At 56.9% G+C, this 18,807-nt stretch overlaps 1 protein-coding gene across 2 annotated transcripts in view; it reads right to left on the reverse strand.

Annotated features, from left to right (window-relative positions):
- HPS5 (HPS5 biogenesis of lysosomal organelles complex 2 subunit 2) overlaps window positions 1–18,807 on the reverse strand; it is a 1,306,927-nt gene that overhangs the window by 977,754 nt on the left and 310,366 nt on the right. For both annotated transcript variants that reach the window (XM_069623788.1, XM_069623787.1), the window contains exon 6: window positions 358–491. In XM_069623788.1, the coding sequence (XP_069479889.1) occupies window positions 358–491 (134 nt within the window). The remainder of the gene's footprint in view (window positions 1–357; window positions 492–18,807) is intronic.

The raw sequence follows: 18,807 nt of genomic DNA on the forward strand, positions 1-18,807 counted from the left end.
CGGAAAAATCTGCCGTGGCAAAACCTCCCTATCCGGTTTCCTGAATGGAGAGCCCTTAGGGTAGAGCAGGCTGCATGCCACTAAAATCAAAGCAAAGGCTGCCCCCCAACCACTGGAGCCTACTCAGCCCCCTGGGCAAGAAGACTTGCACAGTGACACAGGGTGCTCTTCTGGGACACCACGAGGGTCTCAGGGCATCTCTTGGGAACTATCAGTATTGACCTCACGGACAAGGCTTCAGGCAAGGACCACCACAAGTGTAGAAGTAGTTGGGGAAAATCCATATGAGTGGGGACATTCACCAGAGAAGTCACATTAAACTTTCAGTCGAATTAGGAAATACGATGCAATAATTACCTCTCCGTGTCACATAAATAGGAACGGGTGAGAGTTGATATGAGCAATCTGCCATCCAGGTAATCCAGCTGAACAACGCGAGAGTCAAACGTAGCGATGATCTGAACTGGGAACATCAATAAGGTAGCAGCAGCCTGCAAGAAATGAGGGCGATAAATCACAGGTGGCGTGACGATGCCCAATGCCACTTGGGCTGCTACACAAGCTCAGGACATGCACAGTACAGCGACACTTTGCAGCCAGTTACCAAGAACAAACAGTTTGAGTTCAAGTTCATCGGATGCATTTGAACTAAACATTACTACTGCCTATACACAGGGGGCCCGATTCTGAGCTCGGCAGAACATTCGCGTAGAAAGGCAACATTCCCCCCACCCCCCCTTCAGCTTTCAGCAGCACTGTGTTCAGGTGGGGGGACATATTGGAGCGCAGTTGTCATTCTTTCCAGCTGTAAACTATGATCAAATCTGTCTATATGGGGCCAGGTGTGCAACAGGAAGTTGCATTGCGAGCATTTCTAAAATGGTTGCCACTTTGCTTATTTATGAAACGGTGCCCCCTCAGGAAAAAAAGTGGTCCTGCAGACTCGGAAAGGACTTCATTATAAAGGGGAAAGTGTACAGTAGATTATTTTTATGTTATTTATTGAGCACAGGCCTAGCTATCTCTGAGAAGCGACAGAGCCCTTTACAGAGGTATACATCAATACAGATGCATAACGGAACGCTTTTCAGTGGTAACAACAGAACAGATATACAGTGGTGGAATCTTGGGGGGGGGGGTCCAGCTGTACCAAGTAGCGCAAGGGACACGTGATGGCCCAGGTGTTGAGGAGGAGGGACTCCTTTAAAACCCTTTAAGTGCCAAGGGCGAGGTATCTCGTCCTTGGGATTACCTCCCCAGTGCCAAGGACGAGATAGCTCCTCCTTGGCACTTAAGGGGTTAATGAAGGAGAAACTGTTAGAAGGCTTTGCATGGTGAAATACTGAAATCACCAAAAAGCCCCCCACACATGTCCAACTCATGTCCCCCTGCACCCCACCCCCCAGCATCCAGGGGCACCCTCCACCAGGCCCCCACTCATGTCTCCCAGCACCCCCACCCCGCAGCACTGTGGGGCACCTGCCAGCAGGCCCCCACACATGTCTCTCAGCACCCCCACCCCCCAGCATCCAGGGGCACCCTCCACCAGGCCCCAACTCATGTCTCCCTGCACCCCCACCCCCCAGCACTGTGGGGCACCCTCCACCAGGCCCCCACTCATGTCCCCCTGCACCCCCACCCCCTGCATCCAGGAGCCCCCTCCACCAGGCCCCCACTCATGTCTCCCAGCACCCCCACCCCCGGCAACCAGGGGCACCCTCCACCAGGCCCCCCACTCATGTCTTCCTGCACCCCCACCCCCCACCAGTCAAGGCCACCCTCCAGCTGGCCCCCACTAATGTCCAACTCATGTCTCCCTGCACCGCCACCCCCCAGCACTGTGGTGCACCCTCCACCAGGCCCCCACTCATGTCCAACTCATGTCTCCCTGCACCCCCACCCCCCAGCATCCAGGGGCACCCTCCACCAGGCCCCCACCCATGTCTCCCAGCACCCCCACCCCCCAGCACTGTGGTGCACCCTCCACCAGGCCCCCACTCATGTCTCCCTGCACCCCCACCCCCCACCAGTCAGGGCCACCCTCCACCAGGCCCCCACTCATGTCCAACTCATGTCTCCCAGCACCCCAGCACTGTGGGGCACCTGCCAGCAGGCCCCCACACATGTCCAACTCATGTCCCCCGGCACCCTCCACCAGGCCCACACTCATGTCTCCCTGCACCCCCACCCCCCACCAGTCAGGGGCACCCCCCACCAGTCAGGGGCACCCTCCACCAGGCCCCCACTCATGTCACCCAGCACCTCCACCCCCCTGCATCCAGGGGCACCCTCCACCAGGCCCCCACTCATGTCTCCCAGCACCCCCACCCCCCAACATCCAGGGGCACCCCCCCACCAGGCCCCCACTCATGTCTCCCTGCACCCCCACCCCCCACCAGTCAGGGGCACCCCCCACCAGTCAGGGGCACCCTCCACCAGGCCCCCACTCATGTCACCCAGCACCTCCACCCCCTGCATCCAGGGGCACCCTCCACCAGGCCCCCACTCATGTCTCCCAGCACCCCCACCCCCCAACATCCAGGGGCACCCCCCCACCAGGCCCCCACTCATGTCTCCCTGCACCCCCACCCCCCACCAGTCAGGGGCACCCCCCACCAGTCAGGGGCACCCTCCACCAGGCCCCCACTCATGTCACCCAGCACCTCCACCCCCCAGCATCCAGGGGCACCCTCCACCAGGCCCCCACACATGTCCCCCAGCCAACATGTCATCACAATCTAGATCCCTGGCCCTTATGGTCAGCCTCCAAATGCCAAACACCCACCCGAGTATTGCATCCACCCACTTAGAAATGGCAATTACATGATAGAACCCCAATTGCAAGTTTGTAAATGAACACATGTCCCTCACATACACACAATGGGTGTCAGTGAATGTCAAAACCCACATCATGATATGCACGAAACCAATGAGATGATACTACACATTGAAGTTTGCAGAAAAAATATGTATTAAAAGCAACATAAATTGAATCAAAAATAAACAAACAAAAATGGGAATTTAAAGAAAAAAAAGCAGCATGTTCGTGAAATAATGTAAAACCACAAATCATAATCCAAAGGAAAGGTGTCCAAAGTCACAGTCCACAAAAGTAAATCCAATGGAAAATTAAAATCGAAAAACATTGCTCCATGGGTAAATCATAAAAAAAAAAATGAAAATCCAACAGTCAACTATATACAGATAAACAATCCAGGGTCCATGATCCCAACAGAAGAAATGAAACCTATCTAATAACACTACCTAATAAAAAAAACTATATACAAAAATGTGGCCCATTGTCCAAAAGGTCCAAAAAAAATGCAAAACCAAAGGAAACCTAACACTAACTACAGAACTATTTACAAGGGCAGCGGGCTACTCCGACGGCTCACTTCGGGATGTTCCAGGCCAGGGCATCATCAAACTCCTGCTCAATGTCCCAGAGGCGGTCCTCCTTCATGGCCCGAGGGTCCGCAGGGCCGTCGACATGTTCACCTCCAACTCCCTGCGGATTGCCTCGAGGCACTCGGCCCGCCTCAGGGCCCTCCACATGGAGTTCTGCGCCCTGACCATCGTGAGCCGTGCCTCTTCCTGCCGCTCCGCATCTATGGCTTGGCCCAACCGCTGCCACACGGAAGACACTTCCCGTCCTGGGTCCTCCTGCCCTCCGGCCGATGCCTGCCCCTCCGATGACGAAGGCCCCGAGCCATCATGGCTCCCACCTCGTTGCTGCTGCTGCTGTGCCTCTGCCCGTGCCATGCCTCCTGCTGCCTGCACATCCTCCACTGGCTGGGGTGCAGTTGTTGATGTGGCCACCCCTGCTGGACGTTCGACTCCCGACTGTGGCAGGGATGCCTCCTCCACCAGCCTGGCCGCACCGTCAGAGGCAGCTCCACAGGGCACCCCGGTGACTAATGGGTGGGAAGATGGCACAGAGGACGACTGGCGCATAGGGGGTTCAGTTGAGGAGGGGGTCTGAGCAAGCCCCATCAAACGGAGGAATCCGGCCTGGGTGACCTGTCCCAGTAGGCCGACGCGGTCAACGAGCATTCGAGATGGCGTGCAGTCTCCTCATGAAAAGACTGCAGGTCACCTCGCATGGCCCGTTGACGCAACGCCACACCAGTTAGGACAGGCTCAACCCGGACCCGGATAACCACGTCTGCAGGGAGAGGAAGGCCAGTTGTTGTGAGCTCGTCCCCTGCCTGAAAACAGGTCTGGGCGTAGGCATCCATGCTGGTGCAAGATAATGCAGTGACAGGATCAGGGACAGGATTGCACACAGGCACCTCCGCGGCGGCCTGTGCTGCCTCCTGTCCCTGGTCCTGCACTGCACCACTAGCACCAGTGGAATCCCCACCTCCAGACCCCGTCTCTGTTGCTTGCACGGCCTCCTCCTCCACCAAACCCCCCACCAACCTGGATGACTCCGTGCCATCTTCCCCCGTTGGGCCCTGTGGGGTCCCAGCTGCCCCTTCTGCTGCCGAGGAGTCCAACTCCGACCTCCGCCTCTTGGACCTCCCCCCGGCAGCTGCGGCCTGGGACGCGGCACCGGACTCCTCACTCCCCGACGAGATCACAACCTGGGAGGGGAGCCGGGCCTTGCGTCTCCGGCTGGCGGTGCGTTCCCCGCCGCTGTGCTCCACAGCACCTTCTCCGCCCTCTTCATCAGTTGACGCTGCAGACAGGGAGAAATAAAACACAGGCATCAGGGCACTGTACAATGGACACATACACACATGACAGTTGTACATGAGTGGCATTGGCAAACCTCAGACATGGCATCACAATCGCCAACACACATGTCATTTCAACTTGCACACATGAGCCATACCACAGCCATATCGCAACTGCCAGCACCATCAATACACATACAACAGCATGAGCAGGCAAAGGTGAGCCAGACATCATATGCAACACAGGAAGTGCACTACACATGCGCGCACACACACACCACCACACTTGCATGCATGTGTACACCTCTGCCAACTGTCGTAGTGTTCAGATGGGCATCCATGTCACATCTGCCAATCAGGCTTCCACATCCCGCTGTCACGTGCATCCATGTTGCATCACTGTTGCACCCTTGTCAAATACACACACATGGACATGTACACAGTGCTGATACATGCAGCTGAAAACAACATCCATGTGTGACATCACGAACATGCCTACTTACATACACATTCATTCAAACATGTGTGCCCACACAACTGCATTTGGCATGCAAGCCTACACACACAAGCACCATCCATGTCTCACACATGACAGCCCTCGCATGTGTTAGCCTCACAGCCCTGTACACCCCCACCCATACTCGGCCCCATCCAAACAGATGTGCAACCTGCATACTACTGGCACATCACCACACGCACAGCTTACAATCATGATGCATGTACACTTACCGCTCGACTCCAGACGGGTCTGCCTCTCAAGGACCTGGACATGGAGCGCTGGGGATATGCGTTCCAGGACCGTCATCTGATCGTCCGACAAGTGGCCCCGGCGCCCCTTAGCATCCGCTCCCTTCAAGTGGCGCTGGGCCTTGTTGAGGGTCCTGGACCTGAAGTCCTCCCAGCGCTTCTTGACATGTTGGAAGTCGCAGACTGCCACCGCCTCCGCGTTAATGGCAGTCACGATGTCCGTCCAGATCCGAGTCCGTCCTTCCTTGTCGGCGTGCAAACTTCCGAAGAGGGCATCATACTGCCCCAGGACATGCTCCACCAGGACAACAACTTCGGTGGCAGTGAAGCTGGTGCCCCTCTGCCTCTCTGGCCGGGGGTTGTCAGTGGTGCCAGATGTTGCAGTGCCCGACATGACAACCCCAGAGGCAGGAGTGGGTGGGCAACTGGGTCCTGGGGTTCGGCTGTGGAGCGATGGAATCCCAGTCGGGAGTCTTCGTTCCAGCAGGGGTGGTCACAGCAACAGCACCCCTGGCTGATAAGCAGGCAACAAACGGCACGTGGGCAGCAGGCAATCAGGCAGCAGCAGATGGCAGGTGGGAGCGTGCTCTGGGGGGCAGTAATTCGGCCTTCTGGGCAGGAGCGTGGTATTCCGTGTGCTTACGCGTGGCCAGTTTGATACGGAGTGATTTGGCACTTGAAAATCCAGCATGTCTGTTTGTAATTCAAGGAAAGGGCCTTAGCGTGTAAGCACGTCAGCACACGTGCGCGAATTCATTGGGCCAAAGGCCAACAGCGCGTATGCGCGTCTGTGACGTGCGTGCGCGGGCGTTTCCCTGTACACGGGTGCATGTTACACGTCCAATGACTGCATGTCAGAGTGTCAGCACGTGTAATTGGAGGATGGGGCCTTAGCGCGTACACGCGGAAGTGACGCTGGACGTGTGGGCATGTTTAAAAGGTACGTGTAGAACGCCATTTCCTTGTACGTGCTTTTTGTGGAGAGCGAGTGGGTGAAATCTGTACTTCTTGTCGGTTCACACGCGATTTACTTCATGGCGTTCCAAGTTCGTACTCCCTGTTACCTCTGACAGCTTTTTCTCTTTTTCCTGGGCCTGTTTCCTCAAACAGCGTTCACTTCTCCTGTTGTCCTGTCTCCTCAGACAGCGTACAACTCTTCTTTTGGCGGGGGTGTTGCCAACACGCACACGTGCGTATTTTACACATGATTTTTCCTGGCAGACGGTGAGTTGCGCACGTATTTGACATCTGTGCTTGCCCCGTGTGTTGCCTACCCCTTCAGAGGTCAGTCTAGGCTGCGTGTGACACGCATACGTTCATTTTTGTGTTTCTGGGTGCCACAGCGTAGTGCAGGTGGTCTAGGCGGGGTTGCGTGCACATTATCTCCCTTTTTCGGGGTGCCTGTGCATTGCGTGACCAGGGGTCACATACAGCCTTGCTAGAGCACTAGGGTACAAATTCCATCTAGTACCCTACTCCTTTGACCCCTTATTGCCCAGGACAATAGTTTACTGCAACTCCCAAACTCCCATACGCACAACTACATCAGTGCCATGGTTGGGAGGCGAGCACGCGGTAAGGGTGGCAAAGGTGGGCGAGCCACAAGAGGTGGCCGTGGTGGATACGGTAGGGGGCGTGGCCAGGACTTGCAGGGTGCCCCTAGCCCCCCATGTGTGGGTGACCAGTCAGGGACACCCCCCCCCCTGGTTGAGGGTAACGTGGCTGACACCATCCCTGCTCAGCCCTTGTTGGACCAGCCCATTGTGGCACCAGACCTGGTACTGGGTGACTCCATGGCTGACTTCCAGGTCAGCAGGTCTAGGCCACGTGTGGCGGTGCACGTTGGTGTCACCAGCCCACGTGGATCAGGGGCAGCTATGTCATCTGCTGCCCCGAGTAGGCAGGGTGGGGAGGCTGCAGGGGCAGCTGCGGCTCCATCCACCCCAGCTCTGAGTGTCCCAGCCAGGACAGTGTCGTCCTGCTGACGTTCCCCCTGACTACATCACATTTCAGCTAATGCCTGCACCAAGTCCCGTGGTGAGTGTTCATTCCCACACTCCTAGTCCACAGTCCACCGGGGCTCCTGCCCCTAGTGTCCAGAGTGGCGTAGGACACTCAGTATCACCACCACCTTCCAAGCGGAAGAGGAAGAGTGCTCGTCCAGTACAGGCTGATGGCCCAGACACGGCTACATAGTCCGGCCCACCAAGGAAGCCCTGCTTCAATCGGGTCGAACTTGATGCACTTGTGGAGTATGTGTCCGCACATGACTGCGAAATGGTGATTACTGCAGGATGCAAGACCACACCTGCACAACGTCAGGCACACTGGCAGACCATTGCGGAACTCATAAGTGCCCTTGGATTCGTGAGGCGCACAGCTAATGATTGCTACAAGCGCTGGAATGACCTTAAGCGCAGGGCAAAGAAAAAGCTGGCCTCAAGTCATGCCGCAACTCTAGTGACTGGAGGTGGGTCTCCGGCAGAGGACATAGAACTCACTCCACATGAGTATGTTGCTGGGACCTACGTCACGGAGGAACAGATCCAAGGCGTGGGCGACTTGCCAGATTACGAGGCATTGTCTGGTGAGTGCACATGCATGTGTGTGTCATCCATGTGCATGGCGTGTGTGTGAGTGCTTCTGATTGAGTGCCAGGTGAGGGGGTGTGTACCTGAGTGGTTTGGGTCACCCATGTGCTTCATCCAATACATTCTGCACACCAGGATTTGGGTGTTGCAGTATCCCTTCTGGCAACAGTAGACTTTCAGCCCAACCTCACGCCAGTTGCCCTTGAATTGTCATCTTGCCACAACATAGTTGCATGTTATTCTGTGTTCATTCAGGCTGACTGTCCGCATTCACTAGGCATTTCTCAGTCCTATTGTCACAGGTGTGACATGGCTAGGGTACATGCCATCTGTGTGATGGCATGTGTCATGTATGTGTATTGGACATGCCAATCACAGGCCAATGTGTGATGGCACTGCTAGGCAGCATGCAGCAAATTTGTTGGTCTTCCATCTTGGTGTCATCAATGTGTGCCATTTGCCTCCCCTTCATACGCAGTGACAGTGCATGCATGGGAGGGTTATAGTCATGTGGTATATGTGTCAATGAAGTACTGTTTCTTTTGCTTCTCAGCCCTAATTGTGTTCCATGTTGCTAATGCCTGTTCCCATTTCTTTTCTTTCATGTCTTTGCGGTGGATGACGCACTTGATACTGCTGGGGTTGTGGAGATGGTGCAGACCCAGGAGGGGTCTCTGGCCCGACTGGGCACCAGTGAGGGACGTGGTGTGGTGGTGGGTGAGAACCCACACTTGCTGCAGGCCGTCATCTCAAGGGGTGTCTCTGGGTGCACCTCCCCCGAGCTCTATTCAGGTGTCGATTCGGATGATGAGACCTATGTTGCGTCGCAGGTAAGTGTTTCTGGGAGGGATTCTGTACTGTCCAACCCACGTGCACCAAGGGTAGAACCCTCAATGGGGATGTCAGTGTTGGTAGGTCAGCCTTTGGTGGTTCTTCGGCCATGAGATCAGAGGGGGAATGCAATCCTGCAGCCTCAGGCAGTGCCGGCACAGCAAGGCACAGTTCGCCTTGCCTCAGACAGGTGTGGTGCCCGCCGACGCAGTGGCCGTACACCACCTGGCAATACCGCATGGGAGCAATCCATATACGGTATGGCAAACCAACAGGCAGCATCAACTGAGATGATGGCTCAGGACATGGATAGGTCGACTTCCATTGTCCCCCAAGAAAGGCTAATTGAACAACTACAGCAGGCAACAGACTCCATTAGCCAGTCACACAGGGAGGACATGTTGGCGTCCAACAGGGACAGGCGGGCGGCACTGGAGACTCTGCGGGAAGCCATTTCCATTGAGTCCCAGGGCCACAGGGAAGCCCTGAGGGTGGAACTCCGTCAGCTCAGGGCAACTCTGGTTGAGCTTGAGGCTTCAGCTAACACGAGGACAGAACAGCAGCTGGAGCGGCTCGCACTTACGCTCTCAGCTGAGATGCAGGCAACTAGGTCGGAGGTCCGGGCATCCAGTGAGTTGTTGCATGGGGACCTCTGCACAATTATCCTCCAGAACCAGACCTTCCACACCCCCATGCTTGCTGCCATGGAGGACCAGACTAGGGCTTTGCGTGGGCTGCCTCCCATAGTGCCACCACCTCCTGATGCAGCTGCAGAGGGTGAGGAGAGCGACAGCAGCGATTCTCCCACAATAGGATAGCCGTGCAGGCCATGAGCCCATGGAGGTGTTTTTTTTCCGCAAGATCCACACAGGTGGGTTTTGGTGTGCACCCTGTCCTCGGACCTCCTGGGTGGCCTCCCCCACCCCCTGGGCCCATTAAAGGCCATTTTTTATTATTTATTTATTTTTTAATTTTTTAAAATTTTTTGGACAGTGTGTTGCCTTGTGTGGCTCCCGTGGGCATACGCTGTATTGTGGCTGGGCACATGCAGGCTTGTCCTGAATTTGGGTCAGATGCTTGGGTTTGTGCGACACACACCCCTCCTGCTTCCCGTTTCCATAGGCTTGCAAAGGGTGTGCTCAAGTGACATTGACTTCCACGGTGACGTTGGACTCCCATTTGATGTGTGGGCAGTCTGTAGTCAATACTGTGTATACATTCCTGGTGCATATTGTTGTTGTATTGTACACTGCATGGTGTATTGATATGTGCCTCTGCATCCATCTCATCCTCCTAATTTGCAGTTCCTTTTCTCATGTCTTCACAAGGCGGTCTACTTTGGGACTGGAGTCCATGTTGTAAGCAGTGCACCTACACACTTGCGTGGCGCTAACACTGTATACTTGGAAGTGTTCGAAGTGCTGCCATTATCAGGTAGTGAGGCTACCAATTTTTTAAGTCCGTACTGTCATGTTAATGGTAGGTTGGAGCTTGTGTAGGTGATTGGTATTCTTGGTAAGTATTTGGTAATGTGTGTTGTTGGTCCTGCATTACTGTGAGCATTTCATGTGTGGCCAGTTTCCATTAGGGACACTGTAGTTGGTGACACTTGGGGCATGTTGTGGGGATTAATTTGTTTGCTCTCACATTGCATGACATGCCATGGTGTGTTGTGTGGCCGTGCAGGGGAGGGGTTGGGTGACATGCCACTGTTCTCATGTTGTATTTTGCAAGTATGTATTCATTTTTGCTGCATGGAAGTGTGTCTTTTGATGACACTGCATTGGTGGTGTTTGTGTAGGTAGGGATGCACACATTGTGACACTTCCAGATGAACAATCTCAGGCTGCTATGGTTCTGACAGTTGACTGTCCCTTTGTTCATCATAATTGTCAGATTGAGTCATCATTGATTGTCAGATGGTATGTGCCAGGGCTGTGTGCACTCCACAGGGGTGTGCTTTCTATGTGAAGTAATTAGCCACCAGTTGCGTACGGGCTGCCTCACCCCGTGCCCTTTCCCCTCCCATGCGCAGCGGGCGTGCATGTGGTTGGGGAAATGGGACACTATCATGTCCACAGCCAGGCCCCGGCGTGTTGCAACATTGTGCAGGACACATGCTGCCACTATGATCTTGCACACTACTGGGGGAGCGTATAACAGCTGCCCGCCAGAACGGTCAAGGGAGCGAAAGCGTGACTTGAGCACTCCGAATGTGTGCTCCACTATGCCCCGTGTTGCAATATGGGCTGTGTTGTATCTTACCTCGGGAGGCGTGATGGGGTTCCGAATTGGTGTCATCATGTGTGTGCTCAGAGGGTAGGCACTGTCCCCTGGGGAGGTAGTGATGGGGATCATTAGTGGGGTATTGGCATTACTCTGTATCTGTCATGCATGCGTGTGCTGTGGCATTTCTACTCACCAAGCAGCCATGCATCGCCATGCCGCCCAGCTTCCATGTCCCGGTTTAGGGTTGACATCCTGTAAATGAAGCTGTCGTGGGTGGACCCTGGATAGTTGGCATATACTGAGGTGATGATTCCCTTGGCATCACATACTACCTGGACGTTGATGGAATGCCAGTGCTTGCGGTTTCTATAGATGTGCTCAGATGCCCTGGGGGGACGTAGAGCCACATGGGGGCAATCAATGGCACCTAGCACTTTGGGGAATTGTGCCACCCTGTAGAAATCCTGGCTGACAGCCTGCCTTTCTGCAGGTGTCCTTGGCAGGTATATGTGCCTGCGGACTGATGGGCGTGCAGTGATGATGGCCAAAACCTGGTGTAGGCACTGTGACTGCGTGGCCTGTGACACCCCCCCCACTATGGCACTTGTCCGCTGAAATGATCCGGTAGCCAAGAAGTGCAGTACATTGAGGACCTTCTCCAGGGGGCTGAGTGCTTGGGAGCACAGGGTGGGTGATGTGAGGTCATCCTCCCACTCACTGACTAGGTCGAGTATTATGTGTGGTGGAAACCTGTACCTCCCATACACCTGGTCATCTGGCATACCAAATAGGCTGGTTCTGGGTGTGAAGATTCTGGCCCTGACTATCCTTCTCCTCCTGCGGTATCCCACGGCCACTGCTGCTAGGAACGGTATATTCATCCTGGCGTTTGAGCTTGTTTGTTGTTTGCGCACTCTTTTATGCTGCGCGGGACGTGCGCCTGCTTCATGCTGGCGTACGTGTTTCAGGATTGGTCCTTTTATTTTTTGGCGCGTTGTAGGCGTGTGTGTAAATCTTTCCGCCCACCCCAGGAATACAAGTAACATGCTCTCCCAGGTCCAGTCGCGAGTAAATAATCCCGCCCACCCATGGAAAACACGTACCCCACTTTCACAGGCACAGTCGCGTGTGGAACTTCACGCACACACACCGAAATACACGTACCCTGCAAATTCGCGTGTGAAACTTCCCACGCACCCCGAAATACAAGTACCCTGCTGGTATCGCGTGTGGAAGTTCACGCAGACCCATGATACACGTACCCTGATGGAATCGCATGTGAGACTACCCGCGCACCCCTGGAGTACACGTACACAGGCACATCGCACGGCTGGGGGGTGGGGGTGCTGAGAGACATGAGTGGGGGCCTGGTGGAGGGTGCCCCTGGATGCAGGGGGTGGGGGTGCAGAGGGACATGAGTGGGGGCCTGGTGGAGGGTGCCCCACAGTGCTGGGGGAGGGGTTGCTGGGAGACATGAATGGGGGCCTGGTGGAGGGTGCCCCTGGATGCTGGGGGGTGGGGGTGCTGGGAGATATGAGTGGGGGTCTGGTGGAGGGTGCCCCTGACTGGTGGGGGGTGGGGATGCAGGGAGACATGAGTGGGGGCCTGGTGGAGGGTGCCCCTGGATGCTGGGGTGTGGGGGTGCTGGGAGACATGAGTGGGGGCCTGGTGGAGGGTGCCCCTGGATGGTGGGGGTGCAGGGGGACATGAGTGGGGGCCTGGTGGAGGGTGCCCCACAGTGCTGGGGGGTGGGGATGCAGGGAGACATGAGTGGGGGCCTGGTGGAGGGTGCCCCTGGATGCTGGGGTGTGGGGGTGCTGGGAGACATGAGTGGGGGCCTGGTGGAGGGTGCCCCTGGATGGTGGGGGTGCAGGGGGACATGAGTGGGGGCCTGGTGGAGGGTGCCCCACAGTGCTGGAGGTGCAGGGGGACATGAGTGGGGGCCTGGTGGAGGGTGCCCCACAGTGCTGGGAGTGGGGGTGCTGGGAGACATGAGTGGGGGCCTGGTGGAGGGTGCCCCTGGATGCTGGGGGGTGGGGGTGCAGGGGGACATGAGTGGGGGCCTGGTGGAGGGTGCCCCTGGATGCAGGGGGGTGGGGGTGCAGGGGGACATGAGTGGGGGCCTGGTGGAGGGTGCCCCTGGATGCAGGGGGGTGGGGGTGCTGGGAGACATGAGTGGGGGCCTGGTGGAGGGTGCCCCTGGATGCTGGGGGGTGGGGGTGCAGGGGGACATGAGTGGGGGCCTGGTGGAGGGTGCCCCTGGATGCAGGGGGGTGGGGGTGCAGGGGGACATGAGTGGGAGCCTGGTGCAGGGTGCCCCAGGATGCTGGGGGGTGGGGGTGCTGGGGGACATGAGTGGGGGCCTGGTGGAGGGTGCCCCACAGTGCTGAGGGGTGGGGGTGCTGGGAGACATGAGTGGGCGCCTGGTGAAGGGTGCCCCACCGTGCTGGGGGTGCAGGGGGACATGAGTGGGGGCCTGGTGGAGGGTGCCCCACAGTGCTGTGGAGTGGGGGTGCTGGGAGACATGAGTGGGGGCCTGGTGGAGGGTGACCCTGGATGCAGGGGGGTGGGGGTGCTGGGAGACATGAGTGGGGGCCTGGTGGAGGGTGCCCCTGGATGCTGGGGGGTGGGGTGCAGGGGGACATGAGTGGGGGCCTGGTGGAGGGTGCCCCTGGATGCAGCGGGGTGGGGGTGCAGGGGGACATGAGTGGGGGCCTGGTGGAGGGTGCCCCTGGATGCAGGGGGTGGGGGTGCTGGGAGACATGAGTGGGGGCCTGGTGGAGGGTGCCCCTGGATGCTGGGGGGTGGGGGTGCAGGGGGACATGAGTGGGGGCCTGGTGGAGGGTGCCGCTGGATGCAGGGGGGTGGGGGTGCAGGGGGACATGAGTGGGAGCCTGGTGGAGGGTGCCGCTGGATGCAGGGGGGTGGGGGTGCAGGGGGACATGAGTGGGAGCCTGGTGGAGGGTGCCCCACAGTGCTGGGGGGTGGGGGTGCAGAGGGACATGAGTGGGGGCCTGGTGGAGGGTGCCCCACAGTGCTGGGGGGTGGGGGTGCTGGGAGACATGAGTGGGGGCCTGGTGGAGGATGCCCCTGGATGCTGGGGGGTGGGGGTGCTGGGAGACATGAGTGGGGGCCTGGTGGAGGGTGCCCCTGACTGGTGGGGGGTGGGGATGCAGGGAGATATGAGTGGGGGCCTGGTGGAGGGTGCCCCTGGATGCTGGGGGGTGGGGGTGCTGGGAGACATGAGTGGGGGCCTGGTGGAGGGTGCCCCTGGATGCTGGGGGTGGGGGTGCAGGGGGACATGAGTGGGGGCCTGGTGGAGGGTGCCCCACAGTGCTGGGGGTGGGGGTGCTGGGAGACATGAGTGAGGGCCTGGTGGAGGGTGCCCCTGGATGCAAAGGGGTGGGGGTGCTGGGAGACATGAGTGGGGGCCTGGTGGATGGTGCCCCTGGATGCTGGGGGGTGGGGGTGCAGGGAGACATGAGTGGGGGCCTGGTGGAGGGTGCCCCTGGATGCTGGGGGGTGGGGGTGCAGGGGGACATGAGTGGGGGCCTGGTGGAGGGTGCTCCACAGTGCTGGGGGGTGGGGGTGCTGGGAGACATGTGTGGGGGCCTGGTGGAGGATGCCCCTGGATGCTGGGGGGTGGGGTGCAGGGGGACATGAGTAGGGGCCTGGTGGAGGGTGCCCCTGGATGCAGGGGGGTGGGGGTGAAGGGGGACATGAGTGGGGGCCTGGTGGAGGGTGCCCCTGGATGCAGGGGGGTAGGGGTGCTGGGAGACATGAGTGGGGGGCCTGGTGGAGGGTGCCGCTGGATGCTGGGGGGTGGGGGTGCAGGGGGACATGAGTGGGGGCCTGGTGGGGGTGCAGGGGGACATGAGTGGGGGCCTGGTGGAGGGTGCCCCACAGTGCAGGGGGATGGGGTTGCTGGGAGATATGAGTGGGGGCCTGGTGGAGGGTGCTCCTGGATGCAGGGGCGTGGGGGTGCTGGGAGACATGAGTGGGGGCCTGGTGGAGGGTGCCACTGACTGGTGGGGGGTGGGGATGCAGGGAGACATGAGTGGGGGCCTGGTGGAGGGTGCCCCTGGATGCAGGGGGGTGGGGGTGCAGGGAGACATGAGTGGGGGCCTGGGGAAGGGTGCCCCTGGATGCTGGGGGGGTGGGGGTGCAGGGAGACATGAGTGGGGGCCTGGTAGAGGGTGCCCCTGGATGCTGGGGGGTGAGGGTGCAGGGGGACATGAGTGGGGGCCTGGTGGAGGGTGCCCCACAGTGCGGGGGTGGGGGGGTGGGGGTGCTGGGAGACATGAGTGGGGGCCTGGTGGAGGGTGCCCCTGGATGCAGGGGGGTGGGGGTGCAGGGAGACATGAGTGGGGGCCTGGTGGAGGGTGCCCCACAGTGCTGGGGGGTGGGGGTGCAGGGAGACATGAGTGGGGGCCTGGTGGAGGGTGCCCCTGGATGCAGGGGGGTGGGGGTGCTGGGAGACATGAGTGGGAGCCTGGTGGAGGGTGCCCCTGGATGCTGGGGGGTAGGGGTGCTGGGAGACATGAGTGGGGGCCTGGTGGACGGTGCACCTGGATGCAGGGGGTGGGGGTGCAGGGGGACATGAGTGGGGGCCTGGTGGAGGGTGCCCCCTGGATGCTGGGGGGTGGGGGTTCAGGGGGACATAAGTGGGGGCCTGGTGGAGGGTGCCCCTAGATGCTGGGGGGTGGGGGTGCAGGGGGACATGAGTGGGTCCTTGTGGAGGCTGCCCCACAGTGCTGGGGGGTGGGGATGCAGGGAGACATGTGTGGGGGCCTGGTGGAGGGTGCCCCTGACTGGTGGGGGCTGGGGGTGCTGGGAAACATGCGTTGGTGGGCAGTAGTGCAAGGTGACATGTGGGTTGGCTAGGGGGCATGGCCATGGTGGATGGGCTGCCTGCGGGACATGTGCAGGGTAGTCCCCTGTGGTGTGGGCCGCCTGCAGGGGCCGTGGAGGGTGTAGAGGGAACAGCTGGGAGGACCCACATGGCCAATTCACGTGTGGGACTCCCCGGCACCCCCAAAATACACGTAGGCTGCTGGATCCGCGTGTGGAATTTGCCGCGCACCCGGAGTACACGTACTCTGCTAATTCGCGTGTGAAACTTCCCCCGCACACGAAACACACGTACCCTGCTAATTCGCGTGTGAAACTTCCTGCGCACCCCGAAATACACGGACCCAGGGCAATCGCGTGTGGAACTTCCCACAAACCCCGGAATACACGTACCCTGCTAATTCACGTGGGAAACTTCACGCGCACCCCGGAATACACGTGCCCAGGCCAATCGCGTGTGGAACTTCCCGCAAACCCCGTAATACACGCACATGCTATTTTTCACACAGCGGGTGTCCGCGTTTGTTGGTACCCCTTTGCACCTCATTTGTCCTAGAGGGCCACTGTATGGACCATTCATCATAGCTGTATATGGGTGCTTTTTGTTGGCGCACATTTATTTCAGGCGCAGGGACGCTACTGCATGCTTTCTTGTGGCGTACTTGTTTGGCCCTGTACTTTTACTGCGAATCGCAAGTTTTGGCACCTCTGCGCGGGAATTTTCGGCGCACATTAATTCCATGAATCGACCAGAAAGTGTTGCAGATATTTCTTTTGCTGGTTTGGTGTAAATCCGTCCAGTAGTTTTTAAAATATTTGAAGGAGTGTCCCCTTCTCTCACAAAAACTTTATATAACTCCTATGGTGCTTTGCAGAAGAGAGTCTTTTCAGAAATCAAAACCTACCATTTTGTTTTTTGCTCAATGTGAGCAATTCCCGCAGGAATATTGGGGGTAGCCAAAAACGAAAGGTGCAAAAGATGCAATCGCATCAGGCTAGGACTGGGGAGGGGAAAGAGGACAACATGTGAGGTGGGGATGGGCTGGTTAGCCAGTTACGGGTAGAACGCTTTTGGCTTATCGGGGGAATCTCAGGGGATTACTATGGCAATTTTCAACCATTTGTTTCCATTATCAGTGGAATCGGCACAATGCTACGCTACCGCAGGGATCGGAATTGTTTCTTGGGAAATTACCATGGGAATTGGGAATGGAAAAAAATATATTTTACCCCTACATAAATCACAACTACTGAGCAGGGGGGCAATGGGTCTTTGGAAACAAATTATTGGTGGTACATGTACAGTGGCCATGGCCGAGGCTAATGGGCTCCGAACAAACTGTAGTATAACAAAACCCCTGAAATTCAGTGAACAAACTTAAAGGGATCAGAATTAACTAAACAAAACCCTTGAAATGTAGCTGAGGAGTGAAGACATTCTTAACTCGGCATTTACCCATTGCAAAGCTCATGAGCGCAAACATACTCAAACGGAAGGGATTCAATATGACATTCAAAATTAAATCATGGGGAACAACTACAGGGGATGCAGAATTATTTATGATGGTCAACACTTCCCACATCCACTGACTTTCAAGGGTTTTGTTGCGTTAAATCTGATCTCCTTAACTCTCTCTTAACTAAAGTTTTTTCACTGTGTGCAAAGCCACTCTATATTTTAAAACACTTGCAATCCATCACTGAAAAATGTTCCTCAATCACAAACTGATTTTGACCTGTTTTGACCGTGGTACAGTTATGTATAAAATGTTGCAGGCTTTGAGAATTCACAATGTTTTTAGGCAATGTGCAGTGTGAAAAACCTGAAAGTGTTTCACGATTTAGTCCCCAGCAATCCCTTATTCAGGTGGCCATGGAAGGGTCATCGCTATTGGTTCACAACCCTGGGGTTGGACAAGCGAGGGAGGATCACCCGGGTAGGGGGTCCTCAGGGAGTAGGGCGTAGACACTAGAAGGTGAGACATGGTATTCCTCATTTCCTAACAGTTATTCACCTCGTATTGCCTCTACCTTTATGGGATCCAACTCCCATAACTCCCCTTCTTTCCTAACCAACTCAATTACTGAGACAAAGAAGAGGAAGACTGAGACTATGAAGATTACCACTAGTAACATGTACTGGCCTTGTCACACTAATCAGATCAGGCAGAGTCAGGCACTCAGTCACAATCACACACACCTGAAAATCATGGACCGTTTTCCAAACTATAAAAGATGGAGCACAGAAAGACACAGAGAGCAAGACAGGGGCCAAGAAGGAAGGTAAGCTGGATGACGAGACGGAGGAGCAGCTGAGAGACAGCTGCTGAGAAGCAGGCCAGGGAGATGGGGATGCTGAGATGCTAACAGGCTGCGAATTGAGGCAGGAGAAAGCGTGAAGAGGGAGCGATGTCTCCACGAAGCCAGGTGAGTTCGGAGAAGGGAGCCGAGAGGTTGGCTAGTCCCTTTCTACCAGGCACCAGCAAATTGCTTGCTTCTTCGCCTGGGCTGCGAGTCTGCCCGGGGCTGAAAGTAGAAGGATGTGCGAAAGCAATCACAGGCGGTGACTTCAAAGAAAGAGAAAGCCCAGTTTTTGATACGCGTGATTGTGGACGGCTAAAATCTTTCACGCAAGGATACGCGTTGAAGGATACAGACATTGAACTGAAAGCTTGAATGTATTTGGCCAGCGAGGGAGCCAGTGTAAAACAAAGTAACGGAGCAGTGCCGTGTTAAAAGGCACGTTGTTAAACGCTTCTTGAAAAGATATCAGAACAGTGAATAACGAAAGCGAAATGTGTTGAAAGCCATTGAAGGGAAGGGCAAGAGGGAAAGAGAGCATGCAGAGATCCTGGAAGGCTAATGTGAAAGTGAATGGA

This window comes from Ambystoma mexicanum, chromosome 11 (assembly GCF_040938575.1).
Source record: "Ambystoma mexicanum isolate Mex_15411 chromosome 11, UKY_AmexF1_1, whole genome shotgun sequence".
NCBI lineage: Eukaryota > Metazoa > Chordata > Amphibia > Caudata > Ambystomatidae > Ambystoma > Ambystoma mexicanum.